The sequence below is a fragment of the Aythya marila genome, assembly GCF_965140915.1.
Source record: "Aythya marila genome assembly, chromosome: 1".
NCBI lineage: Eukaryota > Metazoa > Chordata > Aves > Anseriformes > Anatidae > Aythya > Aythya marila.
The window spans coordinates 64,673,415-64,688,563 of NC_139042.1; the positions used below are offsets into that span (position 1 = coordinate 64,673,415).

The following is a 15,149-nucleotide window of genomic DNA, read 5'->3' on the forward strand; positions in this document are numbered from 1 at the left end:
CCTTTAATTCCATCTGAAACCTCTATTCGGGGATTTACTGCTCCATCTCCTCCCCCTCCCCCTTTTTTTTTTTTTTTTTTTAAATTTCCATTCAATACATTTACTTAATTCATTTGAACATTTTAGAGAATCTTTTTTTAGAGAACACCTATACCCTCATTACTTTCTCATTATTTATTATTAAAGAATTTTGTTAAGAGAAAGTAACTTCACTACTTTCCCAAGGGAAAGTAACTTCATAATACCACATCACCTGGCAGGGTTTTTTGAAAATTAATTCTGGAATATTTGCACCTTAAATCCATTAGAGGAGTTTTGCAGTAGTAAAAGTACCAGTGGTAATAGTAGTGATAGTAACAGTAGTATTTAAGGATTTTTATTTTTATTTTTTTTTATGTTGCCCAGAACTACAAGGAGAAGTTGACCCCCTGGCAAATTGCAGTAGAGTTGTATTAGTGTAGATTTTGGTATCCACAGATTAAGAAGAAGACATTAATAAAATGTCATGATCCAAAAATAGGAAGAAATTTTTACATAGATGTCTTATTAATAGACAGGTAAACATGCATGCTGGCTTTACTACAAGTCCAACTATTGCCTAGATACAATGGTTTTCCTATGGTGCAATATTTCCAAGCCACAAAGTCAGACTCTTTATTGATGCTATCTGGTGTTTATGACTTTTTAGAACTCCAGAAATATTATGGAGATGGGTGAAGACCCTCCTACCCTTTCCTTCAGACATTCTATGTTTTTTTTCATTCATTTTTGCTTTGTTGTTTTGCTGTCTGTCATCTACTTATGCCAAACTCAGTAGAGAGGAAAAGCAACATGTGACTCCAAGCAGTTTGCACTATAGATAGAATACAGCAGCTTACCTGTTTGACGGCATAAAGGAGGCGACCATAGCAGTACATCATGACCATTACAGGGATGACCAAGCAGAATATGAAGAGACAGATGATATAGGATGTGGACTCAGCTGACTCAGAGGACCAGCGAACTGAACAGCTGGTACCTGCACCTTCTATCCCGTAACTGCTCCATCCAATCAGAGGTGGCACAGTCCAGACCAAGGAATAAATCCATGAACCTCCAACTGCTAGCAGTGCCTTCCGGTAGTCAGCACTGCGCTTGTTACACAGGGTGAGGGTGCTATAGCGTTCATAGGACAGGACAGCCAGAGAGATCAGGGACACAATGCCTGCAATGAACCAATTTAAATGTTTATTTTTGTCATTTTACATAGTAACCATTTTAAGTTCCAAGAAACAAGACTTTTTTTTTTTTTTTTTTTTTTCCTCCTTCCCCCCTGGTTACTGTATTATTTGAAGCAGCAGTGAAAATTACTCCATTATTATGTTTAAATCCTCCCTGGACTTGGTCCACCACATCAAAGTGTATTTAACTTGTATTTAACTTATATTGTAAGATTTTCATACTTGCAAGCTCCTCCTTTTCTAGACATGCTTACAAGAGTTAAATGTTTTGGTATAACCGAGGAAAAATCCACTTTCTCCATAAATTAGGAAATTATTGAAAGACTCCCTTGTTAAGAAATGTTCAGTTTTTAATATCCATTACCATTTTCAAATGTTGCATTGCCATTTATAAATGCAAAATCTTTATATTAAAAATTAGTAGCCTGAAAATGAAAGCAGTTTTTGCACTTCTGCTCTATCACGTAGGTATATCTTCATTTCCAACCACACATATAGGGCAACAACAGACAACTCTCAACATGAGTCTGTTATGGAGTGTTGTAACCTTATTTGCATATAAATCACATAATCAGTCAAAAATTGATTTAAGTTAACATTGAGCCTCAGAGACCACTTGTATCCTCCAAAAGAAATTTCAAAAATCTGGATGTAAGACATTTGTATTGCCTTTGTCAAGGTCCAGGATCTCCATCACCTCTACAAATCTTTATGGATTTGCACGTCAGGTTCTTAGTTATGAGTCAATGGTTTTTGAGTTATTATTTTGTATGTTTTCATTCTCCTTGCAGTTTTCTTACAGTTCATGTTAACATAACAATGGATACCACTTCCAAGGATTTATTACAGAACAAACTTGTTGGAAGAAATCTAATACCATACTTTCTGATGGGTTCCAGGTCCCTCTTTTTGGTCCTCTAAGATGAAAAACTTGAATAGATCTATGTCAATTCATCCTTTTTCATTATTATTTTTTTCTTGACCTTTACCATTGGTAAAATCCAACTATGCAATAACATTGATATCCATTGAGATCTATGCTGACATATTCCTTGGTTTTGAGTAGTAGCTACTTCCAGAAAAAAAAATAAAATAAGATTAAATAAAATTTAAAACATAATAAAATTTAAAACATAATAAAATAAAAAACAAAAAAACAAAACAAAACAAAACAAAACAAAAAGAAAAAAACAAACAAAAAACAAACAAACAAACAAACAAAAAATCTTCGGGTGATTACAGCTGCACATCCACTTTTTGGCCAGTTTAAATACCAGTTTCTCCTAGAGCTCCTTCTCATGTGTGGGATGGAGATGAGTCTGACACTCACTTGAGAGGGTAGCAGTAGTCTCTCCTGTACCTGAGCAAAACAACCCCCACATGTACACAAATGGTATATTTTCCACAGGAAAAGATTTCTGCTTCTCTTCCCCCTCTAATTCAAGTATTCATTATCTAGTTATTTGGATGCAGGTGCAACTCTTCCTGCCATCCTGACAATCTGTGGTCCCTTTGTGCTGAACTAGGCATGGAAAAGGACCCAATGAGAATACATGCACTGCTTGCTGGAACAGGACCACTCATTTCTCAGGGGAAGAGAAGAGGAAAAGGTAAAAGAATGTGAGAAGATGACTTTTGGTGAAGAAAAGGACCTACTACAAGTATCTTAAAAGATCTTATAAGGATCCTATTACAAGAACCAATAAACCCTTTCCTGTAATACTCAGGATTAATGAGAAAAATTACTTCTCAGTAATAACTGAGAAGTCAGAGCTAGGATGTAGATACACTTACAGCTATAAAAGGACGTGGCTCCACTGCATTTACTTGAAGTATACAGTTCAAGAGTCTAGCTTTAAAACTATTTTAAGGCTAGACTATCTATTTTAGAGACAGCAGAGGCATTCTGATATTTTTTATCTAATCTGATTTCCTATGTACCATGTTACTGTACAGCTCTTGAAAGCCTTTGGCCGTAACTCTTGCACTGAACACATACCTCAAGATAGGAACAAAAATAAATAGTGGATTTTGAATTACAAACTCAGGAATAAAGAATCTGCCACTCTCTTCTTGCTTCCAGCCCACACTTATTTATCTTCACGAATACTTTCTTAGTATTACCTCTTTCCTCGCTTTTATCTGCTTGACTAAAGAGCACCTTGCTCTCAGAAACATTTAGCTTACACAGGTACAAGAGGAAAAAAAAAAAAAAAAAAAAAAAAAAGATTTTTTATTTGAAACTTAGGACTCAGTAAGGTGATATGAATCTAGTTACTCATTTCAGATTAGACCATCATGGCCTAATGGAAAGCAGTCTTGGGAACAGAAAATCTTTCCACTCCAGATGCATTGTCTACAATTATGTTATATTGCTCTTGTGTTAGCTCTGACAGCAACTGAGGGCACAATGTCCTAATTTTGATGAGGTGGCAGATGAGACATACTTTTGTTGGTAATATCCTACAGCTTTGTGGGTACAGTGTTAACTAGAAAGTCTGAATCAGGTGTTCAAACTTCCCTAGCAAAGGACCATAATATCTGAAGATAATAACTATCCATGAATACAGGATTGCTAGTTTTGATCCAAAGAAGGGTTCCATCTCTAAATGACGTAGAAATAATGCTCAGTTATTCAATCAGGACCAAGGCAATGCTAGTCAAGAATAAATCAAGTATTAACAATCAATCTAAAATACAAAAGTCCTCATACAGTTTCCTTTAATATATAGCAAAAATATATACACACACACACACATTTCTTTTCCACACAGGAGAAGATTGGAGACTTAATTACACCTCTGGGCTGGAGCCATTTCATCCTCACTCACCTTTTATTATTGAGTTCCATTGACATGACACATATTACATTTTCCTCTTGAGGACAAGAAATGTTATATATGGAATCCCAAACCACAAAAGTTCAAGAAAAAAAAAAATCAATATTTATCTTTCTTTTTGGCACAGTAAGACTTTAAGTTCTGTGTTAAAGCTGAACTTTTTAATAATGATGATATTAGCACCACTCTGCACTGAATTCAGATGTTTTCCAAGCAAGAAGGGAAAAAAAATAATTCATAAGAGGTATTAAAAGATAAAAAAAAAAAAAAAGCAATAAAAGCAATGTGTTTCATGTGGTTAAATATAATAAAACAAGATAATTATTTACAAAAAATAATAAAAAAAAATACTTGAAAAGATTGGAACTGATGTTTTGGAAGGCAGAATAAGATGATATTAAGAATAAAAATTTAAATAGAACAGTTAGCTTTTTCCAACAGTGAAAATTAAATTGAATTTAATTGAATTGAAGAGTATCAGTTGAATTTCCTTGAAGTAAGAAAAACACTTTCTTACTTAAATGGGAGAGAAACAGAGACAACAGAGGGCATGACATCCCTCTCCCAGGCTGATTAATAAAACCTTATGCATTATACACATGGTGCATATACACGATGATATATCTTGTGTATACACATGATGCTAAAACCATTATACAAAAATAACCTTGATCCAAGACTGTAGTTGACTATGCCAGGCCCTGCAACACAAGGTTTTCCTGCAACCTTGTTCCCTGCCCAGGTGAGGAAAGAGCAGGCAGGAGCTAGCTGATGGTGCAAGAACATCAAAGCACCACATCTAAAATAAACCTAGTGTTGCAGCTGCCCTCTTGGAAGGGGTTTCTAGACTGACCCTTGCAAGAATTTTTTTTTCCTTCACCCTAAAAAGGTTCTGATGCTAAAAGAGCACATTTCATCTGTCTCTCAAGATGTTACTCAATACCCTCTGGACTGTGAAAAGATCTGTAATCCAGACTAGATAAGTAGAATAAAGCTCCTTGCTTTTCTTTTTGCCTCCTTTCTTTGTATACCAGAGTTTTCTTAATGTTTTAAGCACTTAACTGTTGTTGCATTCATCAGAAGTCCTGCAGTTACCCGTATTCTACTTTACATCACATCTATTGCAGTCATAGGAATTAGTGAGAATCACAGCTTTAAAAACAACAATAACAACAACAACAAATGCAATTAAATACTTCAGTATTATGGACGAGGGGAAAGACTTGAACATAATCTCCATAATCTTAATAACTGGAAAACGAATTTAAAAGAAATCATGTAAGTTATAAAAAGAAAAGCATTATAATTTTAAAGCTAATTGCAATGCTTTATCCCTACATTTCATTCTTATGTTGGAGCAATATTTATGACTGGCTACACTGTGTATATTAATTTCAAATGAGTAATGTTTTCTAAAATTACAACAAAATTAACTTTAGGAATTGCACATGTAAATAGTATTTGCTTTCAACAGATATTTAGGACCTTGAGCTAGTACCTAGCTAAATAACTCCACAGGAGTCAACTGCATTGAGAAATGTAATTTTCTCCCTCAACATTTCATGTAGAAACAGGAACAAAGCTGAGATTCTTGCTAAACAGAACTGAAAGATGACATACAAACATACTGCAGATTGCATTACAAGAGCAAATAATTACTCAAAAATTAGCCAGAGAAATAAATGACTTTGAGATGAGTAGCATCTGAAGCATGAGCCTTTTCTACACAGCAATTAGTTGCAGTGAGTAGATTGCGAGAAATTAAATTTCAAGTCATAAACCAGGACAGGCATCCATTTATAGGACTACCATATGGGATGTTATCTATTATTTACTTTTATTTAAAGATCTGTACGTTTCTTTCTGAAAACACAACAGAGAATTTGACACTAGGTGAAGGACGCAGTAAGTATTATGCTCTGTTCCTGTGAATCTCAGTTAAGAGCATTACATTTTCATATTAGCTTTTGCTATTTTATACTTCTCGCTGTGATGTAGTAATAAGAAACAGCATGCGTGCTGCCAATGATCTGTAGGTTATGAAAAAACAAGAATTCTAGAGATTCAGCCCATACTGGGTAATTGTTTTGACTACTATCTTAGGTACATTTGCCCCTCTTGAAGCTCCTGATGGTCATAAACTCACACCATGATTAGGGTCCTGGAGTATCATCATTGCTTGACATGATGTATATCCTGCATTGTTTTCTGGTTAAGAATGACCAGTGAAAATGAAAAGAAACCACAGGTAAGCTTAGGCAGACTGAGCTTGTAGGTATACAGTAGCACCTTCAGGACATTAATGGATCAAAACTAGATGCAAACTCTTATAAAAGGCAAAGATGTTTTTGTTGCACCAAATCTCTATGTGAACTGATTTCACCCACTCATACTCCCTCACACTTTTCATTCACTCACACAAACTGACAAGTCCAAAGGTCTGTGTTCTAGTGGTCTGCCCAGGATCTCCTTCATGTAGCAAAGAGAACAAGGGGCTGTGACTGTTCATTCTTAAGGCATCTTTCTTATGGGTACCTCTTTGGCCAAAAAATGATCTGAGGATAGCACTTTCATATACCTTAGGAGTCCACTGTTACGAAGTGATCCATTGTTTGCTCTATTGAACCCTGACTACATTCACCTTCATATGCCTCAGACAAGGCTGTCGCTCCCTGTTTTCATTTCCTTGCTTAGAAAGTGTGTTTGCTAGAAATATACTTACCTGCACAAGCACCATCTCTTTCACAGTGAGCTAACAGGGAGAGAAATGGCAGATGTGGTGTGCCACGATCTTCTCAATGTGGTGTAGGGCCCTTTGCAATGAGTGGTTGTGCTATGGTTTTATCAGCACACGTTGGCTCCAGGTTTGCTGGAGTCAACCTGTACTCAATTTTCCTGCTGGGAGCAGTGCTCTTCATTATCTGCACTGACTGTTATTTCAACACTTCTGAGATATCTTCTGGTGTTTTACATTTCCTTGAGGACCACAGTCATACCAATCTCAGTAATTCACAACAAGCCTCTGCTGAGACCAGGCTGGGGTGAGACAGCTGGGAGGGTGGTGCAAACCTGGGTACCAGCAGCCCACCTATACTTACGACTTTGCCATACTACTGCTGCTACGACCCAAAGTGTAATGGAGCCAGCTGAGTATCCCCAGGTGCACATCAGACCACCTGCCAGGGTCAGACACCACTGTCCACGGACAGAACACCAGAAGGAAATCAAGGGGATAATAAGTGCCAGAGTTCCCACGTGCTACTGTCTCTTCCCTCTAATCTCTCAGGTTTCAGCTGCTAAATCTCCTGCCCCATTAGCTGGAGAATATGATCAAATGCTCTATGACACCATGAGATGGAGATAAGCAAGACCTAGAAGTAGGAAAAAATTTTTGTGATTAAATGCACCCCAAGTTGGGAATATTGCGGAATCTTGTGTTGAAGTATTATCCTGTTGGTGCTACCAGCTGACCTCTTTCATCACACTTATCCAAGGACTTAAAGGTAAACAACGAACAAGAGTGGTATAAACTATTCCTTTTCAGATAATGGCTCTTAGTACCTCAATTTTAAGGTTTCCAGTTTAATTCCAAGTTGTGTTACCAACTGGTATTAAATAAATATGTTATTGAGTTATACAAAATTAGCTTGATCTGTGACTTGATGCTGTTTCTCAGGGAAATAACTTTCCTGAATTTAAATGAGAGTTTTTCTGTCAGTTGTCTATAGAAATAAAACACATGACATATTAAAATGAAACATAAAAAATATAAGCAACTTAAAAGAAAAGTTAGGACATTTCCAACATATTCTCACTTCATTATTTCCTTAGAAAACTTTCTGAAAAAATATCCAAATACCATCCCTCAGGGACTGTATAAATATAATTTGTAGGCATAACTATGAAATATTATTTGTAGAGAGGTTTGGGATCAATGGGAGAGGAAAAAGCAACAAGCTCCCTTTCTAATGGTAGCTTAATCTTCAGGTAAAATTTTTTCAGCTCTGGGCCAAAGTACCTTGCATAACAGCTGCTACAGAATCAGAGACTTCATGAGATTGCACATGGAGCAAGCTTTTCTATCACCTGTGTTTCCACCTTTTATGTACTAGTTACATTAATACTAATAAGCAAAACTACTGATCTCTGCGTACCATAAAGATCAAAGTATTTCTTCCACAGAAATATAGTAATTTCCACTGCAGCAGTTGCATCCATCAAAGACCTTCTTATAGGTAAGGAAATAATATTATAATGATAAAAAGCAGAATATTCCTGAAGCTGAATCACTGGGCAGAAATGGGGAGAGGGCCAAGGGGGGTTCAACATTTGTTGACCTGAAAATTGGCCTCCCCAGAGCAGATGTGCTTTTCCAAAAACTCAGAAGTTATCGAGGCATATCATAAAGGGGAAAAAAAGAAGGGGGGGTGGTGGAGGGAGAAGGAACAAAACTTATTTTATTTTATTGTGCTTTCTACCTCTGAGTGTTATAACATACCATTCATTCTTATCGTGAAGATAAGGAAAAACCTATCTCAAATATAATCTCCAGCAAGACTTTGAAAGTTTTATTTTATTTATTTATTATTTTGCGTGTGTGTGTGTGTAAAACAAACAGCTCAACTAACAGAGCCTGCTATCAACTTCCACAGTTGCTAAGGCTGGTGGATAAGTATATAATACTAGAATCATTTAGGTTGGAAAGAAACTCTAAGATCATCAAGTCCAACTGTTAATATAGTACTGAAAGAAGAAAGGGCTTGTGAGTATGGATTTTTGCAAATTAAATTTTTAATCGAGTTTGGGTGTTGGTTTTTGTTTTTGTTTGTTTATTTTTCCTTTCCTGAGAGAAGTGAAGAGGAGCAAAACCAAACATTCAGAGAGAAGGCAAACAGGTCTGGAGTGTGGAAGACATAAGTGGCTGCTGTTTCTTGCCCTCTGGCTGCTAGTATATTATCTACTATTTCTCTTTCCCTCCAAAACAAAACAGATTATACTTGTTTTATGGGCCAAACTCTATCTGCTGACCGATTTTAGTAGAAGATCCCATACATTTCCAGAGTCAAAAAGAAAAACTGATGAACACAGAAGACTTTCCAGAGCAAAGATAAATAGACTCAAACTGAACATCGGCCTTAGTGGATGGCTAATCAGTACCAGCCTGACTAGTTTGAACTTTACAGTTCACCATCTATACTTCAGTGAATTAACAAATCACATTAAGACATCTTATAACTCACAGAAGCAGCTGAGAATGGAACGTGCTTCCAAAACATAATTGGCTGTAATTGGATATTCCTATTAATAATTTGTTATAAACATAGAATAAAACATTATTTTATATATATATATATAAATAAAATATTCTTGCATTTCCTGATGCTTATTCTAGTTGAATGCTCAAACATTTTAATCATCAGACCATTTCCTTTTAACTTTAAAATCATTAAAAGAACTTCTACCGATTTGAAATTGAGAAAATATTTCCCACAAGTGCTACACATTGGCAGTTGCAGCCAGTTTTTAAATGCTACCTTTTTAGTCTTTCATAATACAGGCCACTTCAAATATCAACAATTCACTCTGAATATAAGTAAATAAACCAATAGTTATTTATTTAATACCTGCAATATTTTGTTTTCTTTTGCCTATATGACTTGCATTCATGAGTCCAATAGAGTAAAAAATCTTTCTCTTCCTTGAAGAATCCTCTTCCTGCTTATCTCTAATGGGAGTAACAGTTTAAATCTGATGGTGCTTGAAAGAAACCACTGCTGCATCTAAGCCTGCTTGGACAAATCTGACAGGAAACATTACTGGCCCTATTTAGTAAACCTTTCCTGATCTTTTCTCAGCAAGCATTTCTCTGTTTCTTCCTTTGTATGATATGTCCTTCTTTTTGTCTTTGGTGATATCTTCAGTATAGAGAGTATGCATTAGTTTTAATAGAGAATAATTACTTTTTTTTTTTCCTTTATTTCCTCTGTTACTGAATTTTTAAATGTGTGTATGTTGTACATTAAAGGTGATCTTAATTCTGGGCAGTGCTATGCTTTTCTGCTATTAACATGCCTGTCCATCGACCAAACAACAATTTATTCCCAGTGGCTTAAATAAAATTCCCTTTTGCATCCCAATGATACCAGCAGTACAAAAACAAACAAGCAAACAACAACAAAAAACACCAATATTAATTTCAATCTCACTTTCCGTATGTTATGCAGGATCCCTTTGATTCCAGAAAGCAGGGTGAGCATTTGCAAATTCAGCCTCCTAAACTGGCTGCCTCCATGTGAGTGTATTTATCCAGCTGCCTTTGGGAGTCAGAATAAAAAACGTTGTCAGCACTAGATGGAGCTCCTGTACAGCAACTTTTCAGGAAAAGTTTAGGGTGGCTTGTGTGCACATGGGAAGCAGGGATGACTGTACAGTGCTGCCGTAGCACGGGGATGTTCTCAGGGCACTCAGGTACAAAGCAGCAGATCCACATCCCTGCCCAAGCTGCTCAGCAGGACCTCCGCCATCTCCTGCCAGGGGTGCTCCTTTGCTTTCCAAACGGGAACACCCTGAGACATTCATTAATGCTAAGCATCTCCACAGATGTAACATGAAGTATGTAGACTTAGGGTTTGTGTATATACAGGATATAGCACTAAGTTAACTAACAGGTGAAATTACAGTGTCTTATGCCAGTCAGGAAGCCAAGCTTTCACCAAAGCACACTCACCCAGTTTCTTTCACACAAATCTTTGCTTTTTCACTGAATGCACCCACTTATTTTTAGTATCAAAGTTACATTTCTAGAAAATTTTAATGATTCTAAAATTTTTGTTTGTTTGATTGATTGATTGATCTTGTTTTGTTTTGGTCAGCTATCATTCCTAGAGATTGAACACCGTAAAAATATTTACTTCTCTGAGTTGTTTTCATAAAGTTTAGTGGTCAAATTGCTTTTTGCAATAGCTAGTTATGAGCAAGTCAATAACTGGTGATATATCTGCCAATATGGATGCAGAGTGAAAATATGTAGACTAGGTTCTACACAGCTTTTAGCCAAGAGTTTCTTGTGGATTATTACAGGCCAACAACCTCATGTGCTACAGAGGTGGGAAATAAGACTAGGGGAGAAGGCTGCTCCCATCTCTATCCAAGATGGCTTTGCTACCAGAAGGATGTACAGTGAGTAGAAGCAGTATTCTCCAGTCCTTAACCTACAGAAGGACCTCAGAAAAGGAAATCTTTTACTACATCCATTAAGAAGCGATTTGTAACTGATGCAGACAGAAACCCTTTCCAGCAGATTTAATCCAACCAACAAGTCCATTCTGCAACACTGGATAGATTGATAGACATTACTCTAGAGAATACAGTAGTGGACATACAGAGGAATAACAAGCTGGGACAAGCTGTCACGGCTATCTTGGTCAGAAGCCAAGCCTGAATAATTTATTAAAGATCCTTGACAGTGTCATGTAGTCAGGGTTTATACATTTGATAAAGCCCACTTGGATTTCCATAAAGCTTTGACTAACCCAAAGGCTCTTAAGGATAGTAAGCTGCCTTGCAACAACAGATTCTCACAGGATAAATAATTGATTAGAGCCAGGAAATAAAGAACAGGAGAAAATAATAATTTTTTTTTTTTTTTTCCAATGGAAAATGTTCACCAGAAAAATCCCCTATGGATCAGTGCAAGGCACTGTGTTATTCATCATATTAATAAATGATCTGAAAAAGGTGGTCAAGAGTGAAGTTTGTTGATTATACTGTGCTAAATAACTCAAAATCAACAAAGCTGACTGTGAAGTACTGGAGAACAACCTCATGAAGCTGAGTCACTGAACAGATGAAGTGCTATGCTGATGTAAACTGCCATATGCGGAGAAAAACTGTACTAGCTTTAAACACTCAGTGATTGTTTCTGACTGACTTACTGCTCTGGAAAGAGAGTTATGACTGAGAACTTTATGAAAACTACTTCTACTAAGCACCAACGCTCAGTGGCATTTAGAAAAGTAAACATCAGGGATTGATAGAAAAGGAAAATTGAGAAAAGAATAGAGAACATGAAAAGGTGGATGGGGGTTGATTATTTAGTGTTTCTCACAATATGAGAATTGGATTTTCAAATGAAATATCATGTTGCAGCCTCAGAATAAATGAACAGGAAAGGGCACTTTATTTTGCACAGTACATGGCTGGTGTGTGGAACTCCTTGATGCATTATATCGTGAATACCAACATTTTGCAGGGTTCCAAAGAACATTCAGTCTGGGTGATAAATCCAGGAAGACTCAACAGTACCACCTCAGGCATGAGGTCCCTACACCACAAATCACACGCTGCTGGGACTGTCTACTGGCAAAATTGTTGTTGGGTGCTGAAAGTTACCGTAACTTTAAGTTTAGAATTGTAGAAGTTTGGCTGTGCAACTGTGGCAAATGATTAGCATGGATATAAACACTCCTTTGCAAGGCACTACTAGTATTTAGTAATTACATTAATAGGAAGAAATAATTGCAGAATACTAAGGGACCACTACTTGCTTGTTCTACTATTAATATTAATTTCCCAAAGGCTTGAGTGCCCCCAGCCCCAAAGAAGATATTAACACTTAGAAAGCTCCTACTTTTTCTCATCCTCAAATTCCTTATTAAACAGCCCTTGATGCACTGACCAATAGAGAAAAAAAGGCTATATGGAGGAAACCAGATGGTGGTATGTCTACTTTCTGCTTTTATCACAAAGAATATTAAGCCGTGGCTTTGTCTTGCCTCATAACCTGCTTTCTAACAATTAGAAAAAGCCCATTTAAATCCTGTCTGGCATATTTATCTGGCAGCCTTTCATCTTATTCCTCTGTCTTTGCCTCTCACAAGGATTTTAGATAGAAATGCACTATCCATTTTAGGAAATATACCCAGTAAAACAATCCTCAACATCCTCATGTAGCTGTTGCTGGACTGTAGTCCTCTTGTGCTGCCAGATGTTCTTTCCCTGAAAAGTCAGCAGACCAAAAAAGTAGCAAAAAAAAAAACAACAAAAAAACAAACAAACAAAAAACAAACAAACAAACAAACAAAAAACATGGTTTTGATAAAATTGAGCACTTTTTGGACCTGTTACACAGACTTGTGTGGAGAAGAGCTGTTTTGTGCACTGGAAGTCGTGTACAGAATATATTCATAATGCACCTTCACATGTCATGTAGATACTCCATATTTCCCTTAAGAGGCAGAGTTTGTAATTTGCCACCCTATTTCCTGCCCTGGTACTCTTTCTAATGAAATCCTACTGAGCATGCACCTAGGTAGAGGTGGATCAACCAAAGGGACCTTGATCAGCCTCCTGCTCACAGTGTAGTTTCCTCGACCCAGTATGCTTGGCCTCATTCTGCCTGCTGTGCAGTGCCCATGCAGCTTGCATCAATTCATTAGGGTGATTAAATGTGTCAGTATAAAGAGGTCCCCTGGTAACTTCATAAACAGTCAGAGTGCAGAACAGAAATTACCCACAAACTGTAAATTTGGCAAATGATAATGTTGCAGTGTGCTTGCACATATAAAAATTAAGTCTAAAGAAGACTCAACAATACCCAACCATTGTGTGTTCTGAAATTTTTGTAAGTACAAATTAAAGGGGATTATCTCTGTTTTTGTAAAATTCATACCATTTCTTAGCTCAAAGCAAATCTTGCCAGATGTTAGCATGCAATTTCAGTACTATCTCGGAGTATTAGGCTTGGACAACATTTAGAAATTTATCAGTCAAAATGAAACTTATATGAATTAATTGTTTTGAACCTTAGAAATTATTAGAGTCCTAATCTAAACAAAGTTTTATGTGGATGTTATGTTTAGAGATGATCAGACTATTTCTTATGAAAAATTTACACAATCAACTCAGGGTGGTTTGTTTGTTTTTTTGTTTTTCCTTTTTCTTAGTCATGTGGTCTTGAATAGATTTTGATCTAACAAACCTCTATGAAGATAATTCAATTAAACTGATTTCTGCCCATTGACTCATTTGAAGACTGCACATTTGATCTTTTCTTCCATTAGAAAGTTATCCATTATTTCTGCTCTGGACAGCATTACTGAAACCAATAGAAAAAAAATAATAATAGGGAAAAAAAAGAAGACAGAAAATACAATAAAAATAAACTAAACTATAAAATTAACAGGTGGTGAACAGAAAAAAAACTATGGAATATATGTAAATTAACATCTTACCCCAGTGATTTATTAGTCTTTTGCATTGTAGCTGCTATACTTTCACGATGAAAACCAAAAGCTTGTAACTGGTCATAGGCTGATACTTCCAATGTACTGGCGGCAGTACATGAAATGGGCTTAAGAAACTAAAAGCAGAAGAAATAATGTAATTTTGCCACATTTGTGGAAAAGTCATTAGCTGAAATTGCCCACTGAAATTTAGCCTGAGGCTGATAGCTGGCATGAGAAACCTTCAGCTGAAGCACGTGAAGTTTTTCAGTGGTATAACACAGCAGTTTAAAGATGCTGCTCAGGGGAGTCAGGCACCCACTCTGAACCTAAGGCTTCACTCTTGTATAGGGGAACACCCTCTCATCTGGTGATGATCCACACTAAGCCAGCGCAGAACAGGGAGGGAGAGAGGTTCCAAACCACTCAGGAGTCAAAGCACACGGAGACTCCATAGCTTGAAGAACTGGCTGAGGGGTGACCTCAGCACTCTCTGCAATGTCCTGAGGAAGGGAAGAACAGAGGGAGGTGCCAGTCTCTTCTCCCTGGGCACAAGTGTCAGGACATGTGGGAATGGCACAAAACTGTTTTAATGAGGTTCAGACTGGGCATTAGGAAAGATTTGTCTATTATGAGTTTGATCAAACACTGGAACAGGCTTGCTACAGAGATGTTTGAAGCTCCATGCCTGTCAGTTCAATAGGCACTTGGATCACGCCTTGATAATATGCTTTAATTTTTGTCTAGCCCTGAAATGGTCAGGCAGTTGGACTTGATGATCTTTATATGTCCCTTCCAACTGAACAATTCCACTACATTCTGTTCTAAGAATAACAGTGAGTTAAGGTAGTGGCTGCTACCTGGAG

The 15,149-nt window shown here is 36.8% G+C and overlaps 1 protein-coding gene across 1 annotated transcript in view; it reads right to left on the reverse strand.

Moving 5' to 3' along the window:
- The window catches only part of LOC309874021 (pinopsin-like), an 82,658-nt gene that overhangs the window by 54,838 nt on the left and 12,671 nt on the right, over window positions 1–15,149 (reverse strand). Inside the window, exon 2 of the mRNA XM_082751908.1 lies at window positions 879–1,204. Coding sequence (XP_082608034.1) covers window positions 879–1,204 — 326 coding nt within the window. The remainder of the gene's footprint in view (window positions 1–878; window positions 1,205–15,149) is intronic.